This window comes from Haliotis rubra, unplaced genomic scaffold, assembly GCF_003918875.1.
Source record: "Haliotis rubra isolate DU_JTF1 unplaced genomic scaffold, ASM391887v1 Scf57, whole genome shotgun sequence".
In the NCBI taxonomy this organism is placed as follows: domain Eukaryota; kingdom Metazoa; phylum Mollusca; class Gastropoda; order Lepetellida; family Haliotidae; genus Haliotis; species Haliotis rubra.
This window is the reverse complement of record NW_025767268.1, coordinates 2,865,254-2,877,778: the sequence shown is the minus strand read 5'-3', so window position 1 is coordinate 2,877,778 and position 12,525 is coordinate 2,865,254. Positions and strand designations below refer to the sequence as shown.

The following is a 12,525-nucleotide window of genomic DNA, read 5'->3' as shown; positions in this document are numbered from 1 at the left end:
CAAACGTGCGCAAATGTGAAAAATCGCAATGTTTGTGTTTGTCTCGTAATTGTGACGTAATTATTGATTTTTAAATAAAAATAATGTTAAGTAAAAATGTTTCCCATTCAATTATCTACAGATTGGTACTTTGGAAAATGGAATCCATTGTGTTTTTGCAGAGTTGTGACATTTTTTTTAACCCTATGAAAATGCGTCTTAGAAAAATCCACCATTCTCCAAGGGCGATAAATCCCAAACCATTCAAGATATCAAATAATTCCTTGTGCACTTTTTGTAGTCAGGAGTGTGGGCTTTTCAACGGCCTATCGAACACGATTGTACTATTTGCTGTTCTGGAGAAGAAGATTTTCAAACACGGGCATCGTCAAAACGTGAAAATCGGCAAAAAATTCAGTTTTCCCAAAATTGCGGAAAATGTCTTCTGCTGCCTGACTTATTTTATGCATTGAAACAATAGAGGATGATGATGTCTACATCGAGTGAAAGTTTTGTCAATTTAACCCTTCTAGTTTTGGTGATATTGAGGTTTACAGATTTCGACATTTTGGGTTATCTGCCCTTACCGGAAGCCGGAAGTCGGGGATGTTTTCGACTCTGTATCAATTTCAGCATACAGGCTATCATCATAATTTTCGGATAAGAACAGTAGGTCTTCCAGACTTCCGTCTGAAGACCTGATAAATGCATTCATGATGTGCTAAACTCCATTCTAGGTGAATGCTCATAGTACTAACAATCTGAATATCCCAAGCTGCCTAGAAGGCGCTAGAAGGTTAATAGTCACATCTCTTATCCCACCGGGTTACCCATTTTCTGCTAGGTGAACAGAGGCAATTGTGAACAAACTCACTTGCCTAAGGTGAGACCACATGTATCACAAGTGCTTTGTTGTGGGGCAGTACTGATGTCCTGGAAACTCTCAGGAGTCATGCTGCCATTTAACATGGTCACCCATCCAAGGACTCTCTGTGCTCAACGTTGCTTAACTTCAGCTGATTTGTGACCTGAGCTCTATGCAGAGGACCACACACCACCACCAAAGGTCAAGAGAGACAACATGGTGAAAGCAAAGTTCAAGAATCATGGATCACAGTATCAATGTGTTTGTGTTGGTTTTATTTTGGGGCAAACGAAACATGGCCACACACATATTTTCCACCATCATTCCATGTCATACAGTGCCATGACATTTGGCAACATGGTAGTCTGTCGTACAGACCCTGAAGCAAATATATCCAAGAAACCCACACAAGTCTAGAAAATGTGGCAAGTCTAGATTTCCTCAGCTTCTGAAAATGAAGAAAGTCTCAGGGCTCCTTTTCATTATATTTTATATTTTTTTACTATGAACTTTTTTCAGTAAAATATGTTCATTTCAGAGACTAGTTGTTAGTCTAGCAACATGGTAGAAGTGACACACTGGCAGACATTGTGAAGACATGTATAATGGGTCTAATCCTCATGGCAGGAGCTGACCCAAGAAATAATCAGGAAATAAACATAAAGAGTGACAATAGGTCTTATTACATTACCAAAATATTCTGCATCAATCGTTTAAATACTTACATATTCAAAGTAGTATACGACTTTCCTGCCGTAGAATTCTGCTTGCCAGAGATTGGGCACAATGCCAGATTGAACATATTCATGCAGTGTGTTGTTCATGACCATGTAGCCAGTAGGGATGTCGATTTCCAGGACAGCGAGGCCACTGGTCAGGCTCTTCTCAGTGTATGCCCAGCTGTAAGACATAAATCACAACTTGTCATCGTTCAGTATCCATGGCAATCTACCATGTACAGTGGTGATAGATCAAGGATGGACCCAAGGAACACTCAGTTTGTCTGTGCTCACCCTCAGAGGATGATAGACTCGGAATACATTCGGTGGAACACTGAGACAGTCAGACCCAGAATACATTGAGGAACACACTGAACAGAACACTGAATACATTCAGAGGAACACACTGACAGTCAGACCCAGAATACATTCAGAGGAACACACTGACAGTCAGAACACTGACAGTCAGACCCAGAATACATTCGGAGGAACACGCTGACAGTCAGACCCAGAATACATTCGGAGGAACACACTGACAGTCAGACCCAGAATACATTCGGAGGAACACACTGACAGTCAGACCCAGAATACATTCAGAGGAACACACTGACAGTCAGACCCAGAATACATTCGAGGAACACACTGACAGTCAGAACACTGACAGTCAGACCCAGAATACACATACATTCGAGGAACACACTGACAGTCAGACCCAGAATACAGAATAACACACTGACAGAGGAATACATTCAGGAACACGCTGACAGTCAGACCCAGAATACATTCGAGGAGGGACACACACTGACAGTCAGACCCAGAATACATTCGGAGGAACACACTGACAGTCAGACCCAGAATACATTCGGAGGAACACACTGACAGTCAGACTCAGAATACATTCGGAGGAACACACTGACAGTCAGACCCAGAATACATTCGGAGGAACACACTGACAGTCAGACCCAGAATACATTCGAGGAACACACACTGACAGTCAGACCCAGAATACATTCGAGGAACTGACAGTCAGACCCAGAATACACTCGGAGGAACACGCTGACAGTCAGACCCAGAAAACATTCGGAGGAACACACTGACAGTCAGACCCAGAATACTTCCAAGGGAATAGTTACACCAAGCTCACTCTTGGCTCACAGACCCAAAGGGGACCACTATTATACCAAGTTTATTCTGAGAAAATACAGACCACTCTCACAAGAAAAGAAACACCCAGAAAATACTCCCTAAGGAATACAGGTAGACCCAGAAAATACTCCCCAAGGAATACAGGACCCATACAAGGAATAGACCCAGAATACTGCCAAAGGAATACAGAACCCAGAATACTGCCCAGGACCCGAATACTGCCCAATACTTAGACCTAAGGAATACAGTTAGACCCAGAATACTGCCCAAGGAATAATACAGGAATACAGGTAGACCCAGAATACTGCCCAAGGAATACAGTTAGACCCAGAATACTGCCCAAGGAATACAGTTAGACCCAGAATACTGCCCAAGGAATACTGTTAGACCCAGAATACTGCCCAAGGAATACTGTTAGACCCAGAATACTGCCCAAGGAATACTGTTAGACCCAGAATACTGACCAAGGAATACTGTTAGACCCAGAATACTGCCCAAGAAATACTGTTAGACCCAGAAGATTGCCCAAGGAATACAGTTAGACCCAGAATACTGCCCAAGGAATACAGTTAGACCCAGAATACTGCCCAAGGAATACTGTTAGACCCAGAATACTGCCCAAGGAATACTGTTAGTTCCAGAATACTGCCCAAGGAATACAGTTAGACCCAGAATACTGCCCAAGGAATACTGTTAGACCCAGAATACTGCCCAAGTAATAGAGTAAAGCCAAATTCATCATCAGAGGAACACCAGTTGACTCACCTAACACAAGGAGACATCTCAAAGATAGAGCCGTTTCTTCCTGTAAAAGTGTAGTAGTCAATCATCAGGTCAAAGAATTTCTGTTCATCCTGTGTTGGTTTCAGCAGCCATGCTTGTTCAACATACACAGTGGTTGTTAGCTGCAGTAGATAGGAGAGAGTGAGAGAGTGAATTTAGTTTTACTCTTCTTTTAGCAATATTTCAGCAATATCACAGCCCCAGAAATGGGCTTCACACATTGTACTCATGTGAGGGAATTTAACCTGGGTCTTCGGCGTGACAAGCTAATACTTTAAGCACTTGGCTTCCACACCGCCCAGTATATAGATCAGTGTTTGTATGTTACTGGATCTTAGGCAGCATTGAATCCAAAAGCATGTTTGTAAACTCATTGTGTTCCAACTGAATGGTGGATAATAGCACATAGTGATACATAAGAGTCTTACAAAGACTTAACGCTGACACAATACCTCAATATCAAGCACTCACGCATGACCTCTGTAAACTCACGCATTATTGAAAACTTTTATAAACTAGCACCAAATGACATAAAAATCATCTTTAAATAACCTAAAAAACATTTTTCTGGCCCCTACAGGGCGTTGCCCTGGGACTGACTGTGGACTGCGCCTTCTGGATCCCAGCTTCTCACTCATTGGGTTGACAGCTCTGCACCAGAAACCAGGTTGGGAACCAGGGCTCCGTTCCTCAAAACGGTCGTAGCGCTAAGATGATCGTAACTCCCATACTTTTACATAGACTTACGACTGTCGTAGTGCTATGATCGCTAAGAGGAACAGGGCCCTGGTTCATCATTACGACAAGCAAAAACTAGACTACTCACTGCCCCTGTGATGCCCTGGAACCTGTATATCTGTCACAAACCTGCAAGAGGGCTCGACCTGTTCCTTTGGCCAGGGTCTTGATGGCGCCATATACCAAAGGTAGCTGGAGGAGTAACATTCAAAGTAACTGAAGCAACATTTATCATTAACACAGACTTGACCTCTTGCTGTGACAATAACTGGAATGGTATCACATGAATACATTGCCAATACTTTTACATACAGTGGAAGGTCACACAATGAACCCAGAATAAACAGTGAGTGAGTGAGTTATGACACACTCTGCAATATTCCAGCTATATGTCGGTGGTCTGTAAGTAATCAACAATCAAGTGTTCAACAGCATGAGCATCGATCTACACAACTGGGCTACGATGACATGTGTCAACCTTGTCAGCATGCCTGACCACCTGATCCCATATACTTAAACCATCGCACTATCGGTAATAGCTTTGAATATGCAAAGGTCATTGAACTCCATTGGTCACCATGGTTACAGATTATAAACAGCAAGCGTCATGGTTACTTTGAGTGAGTGAGTTTAGTTTTACACCACACACAGCAATATTTCAGCTATATGGTGGTGGTCTGTAAATAATCAAGACTGGACCAGACAATCCAGTGATCAACAGCATGAGCATCGATCTACACAACTGGGCTACGATGAGTCAACCTAGTCAGCATGCCTGACCACCTGATCCCATAAGTCGCCTCTTACAAGGATGGGTTACTGAAAATCAAATCTTTCTTGGATCTTCACGGGTAGAATAATCAGAAAGCAAAGAAATAGTTCAGGTACTGGCTACTAGAACAATAACAAAGAAAGGGCATTCAATGATAAATGGACAGGTAAATTCTATTTAAGTATTTTGGTTGAAGATACAGAAAACAAAGGCTTCATAACTGCATCAAATAAATAGTGAGGTGAGGTGGAATTGGGTTTAACGTCGTGCTTGAGAATATTTCGCTCATATGACGACGTGCATGCATGTGTATGTGTATGTGCAGCTGCTTGTACTAGCCCAGACTTAAGCAGGTTTTATAGTGCTAGCACACTGAGATACCATGCTGCTACCTTCCGCTCTCCATGTGGATGCTCTAACCACTACACCACAGAGGCGGTCTCCAATAAATAGTACCACAGAGACACACTCAACAGTTGTTTATTTCACTTATATATAAAGATCCTATTTCCTGAAACTGACACCTTTTGTGTTTACCTCCATATCCCTTCAGTGTCCTTTAAACAAAGCACAACTGTGCAAATGTGAGAAATACAGCTAGTTGCTGAGATAAAATATATATTCTCGTAAGTAATCGCTGTTAGTGGTAGTTATGCACATGCCTAGGAGTTACTTCCCTTACCAGGGGGCCTGCGAGAGTCAAACAGGATTAACCATGTGGCCGTATGGTCGGTAACAAGTCCTTTGAATGACGGTCATAAAAAAAGAAAGTGAAATCCATGTTGTAGATCAAATCTTTGAAGGGCGTTTAGAAGTGGAATGCATAAGAAAGGCAAGATTATGGATGTCAACTTCTTTATTGTGAGGTGAGGTGAAATTGGATTTAACGTCGTGCTTGAGAATATTTCACTCATATGACGACGTGCATGCGTGTGTATGTGTATGTGCGGCTGCTTGTACTAGCCCAGACTTAAGCTGGTTTTATAGTGCTAGCCCACTGTGATACCATGCCGCAGTGAAGCATGAATACTCAGACACATTATACTGACTCCGAGCCGACCAGTCCTTGTTGTTCCCATTAATGCCGAGCGACAGGCAGGGACCAACAAGTACCATATTTTAACGTCTTTTGGTATGACGCGGTCGGGGATCGAACCCGCGACCTTCCGCTCTCCGGGTGGACGCTCTAACCACTACACCACGGAGGCGGTCTTTCTTTATTGTGAATAACATGTTGATGGATATTACTGATTCATCTCCATGTTGATGTCAGATCAAATCTTTGAAGGGCATTTAGAAGTGGAATCAAACGTTGTGTTATTCACAATAAAGAAGTTGACATCCATAAATCGTGCTTTTGTCATGTTGCTTAAATAATCTTTCTTCAAACATCCATATCAGTATCAAAGACGTCTAACTGATATAACAACAAATTATATGCATCCAATATGTCTAGCTGTTTAAATAACAACCATATAAGTATCAAGATATTGATGTCTGTTTGTTGGACCTCTACCCTTCAGTGAACTGAAGTGAACTGTACTGTAAGGTTCTCACGAAGGAGCATAATCAAGGCATGTGGCATGTGAGCAATTTCCGTGGACTGGTTGTTGCTTTTGTTATTGTTTTTCTCCTGTGAGTACCTGGATGATATCCCATAATTCTTGACTGGTTCGTATGCGCTACACGCATGCACAATTGGTAGTATATGTATAGATTGATCAACAAAGAGGAAATCTTTTTTACTCGATATTATTTCCATTTTCCTTAATTTGATAATGATGTGAAAAATGTTAGGACTGAAAACTAACGAGGTCAATGTACGTCTTTATATTTTGTCTTATAATCCTAATTAGTTTATTATCATATTTGTATGCATTTTGAAACCTAATAAAATGCACACGATCTGCTTATACTTATTGTGAATTTATAACATGACTGTAATATCTAGACATTTTATAGATTGCGAACGTCATTTTGTATTATTTCACACACACGCCCCAAGTGCGACCTAGTGTATGTTATCTGTCTCATTACATTTCACGGCGAAAAAAATTATTCTACTATGCTACAACAAATGACTAAAAACAAAATGCAAATATTAAAATTAAAACAGACTAAAGTTATGGCAACAATGTCAGGCTATCCTACCTTGTTCGAGGAATGTATCCATCAATATCCACATAAAGGAACGACATGCCGTTCACCTTCAGCTAACAAAGAATCCTGCTCCATATCATGTGTCTTGTAACAGTCTAATATGTGAAAAAGTGATATATCGTTTCAGGTTTTTCACATTGTTGTGTAGTCCGATTGGTCACCCAAGATAGCACACCTGGCAACTAATTGCATAATGTCCGCCATTCTTTAACAAAGTAATTTAGATAGCCAATAATGAGCAATCAATCAATGTATTGGCGGTTAATCCTTTGAAGGGAGGACGCTGTTTTACACAGGCACTTTGCGACAGGGTGTATTCTGTATAGATTAGTCAATCTACATAGGCAACATAAACACTACCTTTTGACAAATCCACTGTGCAAGATAAAAGCAATTAATCAATCAGCGCGTTATCGGTTAATCCTTTGATCGATGTTTGATTTTGTAACTCAGCTGATAATCCCTCTTGCTGCACTTCCATGCGCATATTACACAAGATGTAAAACATTTACCACATCAGACCTTAATTTATAATGATGAGTATTTACTCCAGACACGAGAAATGCCAAATGGGAACCTTTGTCGGGTAATCTGAGTGGTGTTACCACTAATTATACCTGTTATAAATTCACCATCAAGTGAATGATGACAAATAATGTGTAGGTTTACCACCAAATAATAGTTACGGAAAGGGAGTAGTAATCGCTGTATTGCATGCAATTTTGATTGCCTGATAAAAACTTATAGGCCGACACAGTTTTGAGGTTACGAACGGAACTGTATTGTTGAGTAAGAAATACATACACGCATTTACTGTATATACCTATTTACCTAAGTAAATTTTTAGATTTTTCTCGAAATGTCAAGGTGGGGTTGTTTAGTTTACAGATTCAAATACATAAAATGTGTGTTGTTAATATCATAGCATAGGTAATAAACATCATATTTTTACATGACATGATTGAATATCGAGGTAAAAAACACAGAATTAGGATCAAATTGGATCAGTCATTATACCATCCAGGCATTAGGAAATCTGAAAATGTTTACACTGCTGGGATTCTTTATTACAGTCAGACAAGAACTACCGGGGATATTTTCAAATAACGGGCATCCACCCTTCCTAATGTCCCACAGAAGAAATTCTGCCAAGGTGGACAGTAGCCCAGTCCCCATGCCCGTCATGGTTGAGTGAGCAGGTACTGACCAGCCTGCAACTTGGTTTCGTAATTAGACTGTTGGCAAAAATCATTAATCGCTCTTGATCAGTGGCCCTTTAAGTGCTGACCTCGACAAAAGGGACAGAACTCTGTCTAAGACCTGCTGGCCAAGCAGACTTTGCAATGTCTAAATACTCACATAGGCATTCTGCAACTTTGTGTTGTTGGCCTTGGTGAAGAATTGGGTGAACGCCCAGTTAGGGGAGGCAGTAGATTCCAGTTTCACCATAATGTTAAAGTCATTTCTGTTGGGGTCAACTTGAGTGAACTGGAACAGTGCTTCCATGGCAACAAGAGTATCCTGCAAAAAGTAGGAAATATGGTTATTTTACACAGCAGAACATTTGTGGAAGTTTTTTCAAATGGAGTCATACGTCATCTTTTGGATAAAAGAAGCAACCCATTCCTAAAGCTTCTACAAAATCTATGGCATCATACCTCTCATTTGTTATGTCAGGAAAGCCCAAAGTAACACAGATTTTAGACCTTTACCACACTTGCATGGCGTGCACTTGGACTCTCATTTGTTATGTCAGGAAAGCCCAAAGTAACACAGACTTTAGACCTTTACCACACTTGCATGGCTTGCACTTGGACTCTCATTTGTTATGTCAGGAAAGCCCAAAGTAACACAGATTTTAGACCTTTACCACACTTGCATGGCTTGCACTTGGACTCTCATTTGTTATGTCAGGAAAGCCCAAAGTAACACAGATTTTAGACCTTTACCACACTTGCATGGCGTGCACTTGGACTCTCATTTGTTATGTCAGGAAAGCCCAAAGTAACACAGATTTTAGACCTTTACCACACTTGCATTGCTTGCACTTGGACTCTCATTTGTTATATCAGGAAAGCCCAATAGTAACACAGATTTTAGACCTTAACCACACTTGCATTGCTTGCACTTGGACTCTCATTTGTTATGTCAGGAAAGCCCAAAGTAACACAGATTTTAGACCTTTACCACACTTGCATTGCTTGCACTTGGACTCTCATTTGTTATGTCAGGAAAGCCCAAAGTAACACAGATTTTAGACCTTTACCACACTTGCATTGCTTGCACTTGGACTCTCATTTGTTATGTCAGGAAAGCCCAAAGTAACACAGACTTTAGACCTTTACCACACTTGCATGGCTTGCACTTGGACTCTCATTTGTTATGTCAGGAAAGCCCAAAGTAACACAGACTTTAGACCTTTACCACACTTGCATGGCTTGCACTTGGACTCTCATTTGTTATGTCAGGAAAGCCCAAAGTAACACAGACTTTAGACCTTTACCACACTTGCATGGCTTGCACTTGGACTCTCATTTGTTATGTCAGGAAAGCCCAAAGTAACACAGACTTTAGACCTTTACCACACTTGCATGGCTTGCACTTGGACTCTCATTTGTTATATCAGGAAAGCCCAAAGTAACACAGACTTTTAGACCTTTACCACACTTGCATGGCTTGCACTTAGACTCTCATTTGTTATATCAGGAAAGCCCAAAGTAACACAGACTTTTAGACCTTTACCACACTTGCATGGCTTGCACTTGGACTCTCATTTGTTATATCAGGAAAGCCCAAAGTAACACAGACTTTAGACCTTTACCACACTTGCATGGCGTGCACTTGGACTCTCATTTGTTATTTCAGGAAAGCCCAAAGTAACACAGATTTTAGACCTTTACCACACTTGCATGGCTTGCACTTAGACTCTCATTTGTTATTTCAGGAAAGCCCAAAGTAACACAGACTTTAGACCTTTACCACACTTGCATGGCGTGCACTTGGACTCTCATTTGTTATTTCAGGAAAGCCCAAAGTAACACAGATTTTAGACCTTTACCACACTTGCATGGCTTGCACTTGGACTCTCATTTGTTATGTCAGGAAAGCCCAAAGTAACACAGATTTTAGACCTTTACCACACTTGCATGGCTTGCACTTGGACTCTCATTTGTTATGTCAGGAAAGCCCAAAGTAACACAGACTTTTTAGACCTTTACCACACTTGCATGGCTTGCACTTGGACTCTCATTTGTTATGTCAGGAAAGCCCAAAGTAACACAGATTTTAGACCTTTACCACACTTGCATTGCTTGCACTTGGACTCTCATTTGTTATGTCAGGAAAGCCCAAAGTAACACAGATTTTAGACCTTTACCACACTTGCATGGCTTGCACTTGGACTCTCATTTTGTTATGTCAGGAAAGCCCAAAGTAACACAGATTTTAGACCTTTACCACACTTGCATGGCTTGCACTTGGACTCTCATTTGTTATTTCAGGAAAGCCCAAAGTAACACAGATTTTAGACCTTTACCACACTTGCATGGCTTGCACTTGGACTCTCATTTGTTATGTCAGGAAAGCCCAAAGTAACACAGATTTTAGACCTTTACCACACTTGCATGGCGTGCACTTAGAAACATTATGAAACATATCCTGTAATCAGAGTGGAATGTATATGTCAACATGCATTTGTAGGTCTGGAATTCACTATAGGGACCGACTTTTCGACTGCAAGGGATCCACATAATGATGAAACTAATTTGAAAGATCTGTTTTCCTGCGTGAGCAGGCATCACAATGTGAACTACCTGAGGGAAGTTGACCTGTATCATAAATTGTAACTATGTAATGTGACTAACGAATTGCTTGCTTTTGAATTTAGTGCTATGACATTTTCTGTTTTTAAATGATAATGTAATGAATATATATGTTTCAAAAATAAAACTCATTTGGTCTTTGTACTTAAAACGTTTATGAATGCAGACTTGATCTCGTCACTATATGACTGGAATAATGCCGATGTGACGTAAAGTCGAACTCAATTCAACTCAATCCACAATAGGGACCAAAGGGACACAACTCTGCACAGTACCTGTGTGGAAGTAAAGCCTCCAATGCTGTTCCTCATTGTCTGTAGCCAGCGCATCATGGAATCACGTTCAAACTTGACCCCATTGTTGTTAATGTGTGCCATCAGAGCATATGCTGTTGCTTGAGTAGCGTAAGCATCATTGCGCAGTTCCTGACGAGGCTTCAGAAAACGAACAGTGTTTACAATTTCTGATGGGTTGGAAGGCACTTCGGCATCCGAAAAGTAAGTATCCGTACCTGAAAAATTTATTGAAACATTATACTGGGGATTATTTTACAAAGGGAAATATTTAGTCATTTCTCTACAATGAATATTGCACTTTCAAAGGCTTATAAACTTCCATACATTTTGTATCATCTGACTGTATTAGCAAGGGACCAGAATCTAACGATGTTAGTTAACTTGTTGAAGTGGTGTGAAGGATGCCTAGAAGTTACGGGTTGGCATCTTACCACAACCATTGTAAATTATGTGTAGTCAATGTAACTCGCAACAAGGTAACAGAGGTCATAAAATATTAGCATTTTTCTTAGCAGGTTTGTTAACAACTCACTTGTTCTCCTGGTATCCCAGAGTTTATTGAAGGCTGTGCGATTCTTCTCCTGACTGAGGGAGAGAGCGTAAGCTGTGATGGATAACTGGAATGTCGCTGTGGATGGTATGGAATTCACTTTATTGGCCAGGTAGTTAGCTGCTCTGGCTCTTGACGAGTCCAGGCATGCCAGAGCATCCTGAAAGAGAGGAACATTCTGTCTGAGGAAGAGTGAGTGAGTGAGTGTGATCTGACTCTGATCTGAACAGGGTGTTACATCACTATACATCAGACATTTATGGTTCTACATATCAGAAAGCACAAGCATAAAGATGTCAAAGCAAGGCCAATAACCAGAGTAAATATGGGATTCAAACCCACAAATTTCCACATCCTTGAATGGATAAGGAAGAAAGATTTAAACATTGGAGTAAATCAATAAACAAGTTTTGCAATGATTTTCTGAAAATTTTAATACTGTTAATGTTTGTCTCTTTGACTTACCTCTGAAACATCTGTAGTTTCGTACAGAGCAATGAGAACATATGCTGTTAACGATATCGGGTCGTCATATAGTCTCTGGCTGAGGATGTTGTCTCCAGAAGCCTGCATGAACAACATCAGTGAGTGAGTGAGTTGGTAGCTTGATGACTGAGTTTACAGGTGAATGGATGAGTGGGTGGATGGGAGGGTAGGTGTGTGAATGAGATATGGGTAGATGCGGATGGATATGTG

General features: G+C 40.8%; 1 protein-coding gene across 1 annotated transcript in view; it reads right to left on the bottom strand.

The window, feature by feature from the left end:
* LOC124254315 (C3 and PZP-like alpha-2-macroglobulin domain-containing protein 8) overlaps nucleotides 1–12,525 on the bottom strand; it is a 55,503-nt gene that overhangs the window by 3,199 nt on the left and 39,779 nt on the right. The window contains 7 exon segments of the mRNA XM_046688235.1: nucleotides 1,570–1,744; nucleotides 3,475–3,614; nucleotides 4,360–4,422; nucleotides 8,522–8,683; nucleotides 11,259–11,494; nucleotides 11,812–11,989; nucleotides 12,295–12,396. Coding sequence (XP_046544191.1) covers nucleotides 1,570–1,744; nucleotides 3,475–3,614; nucleotides 4,360–4,422; nucleotides 8,522–8,683; nucleotides 11,259–11,494; nucleotides 11,812–11,989; nucleotides 12,295–12,396 — 1,056 coding nt within the window.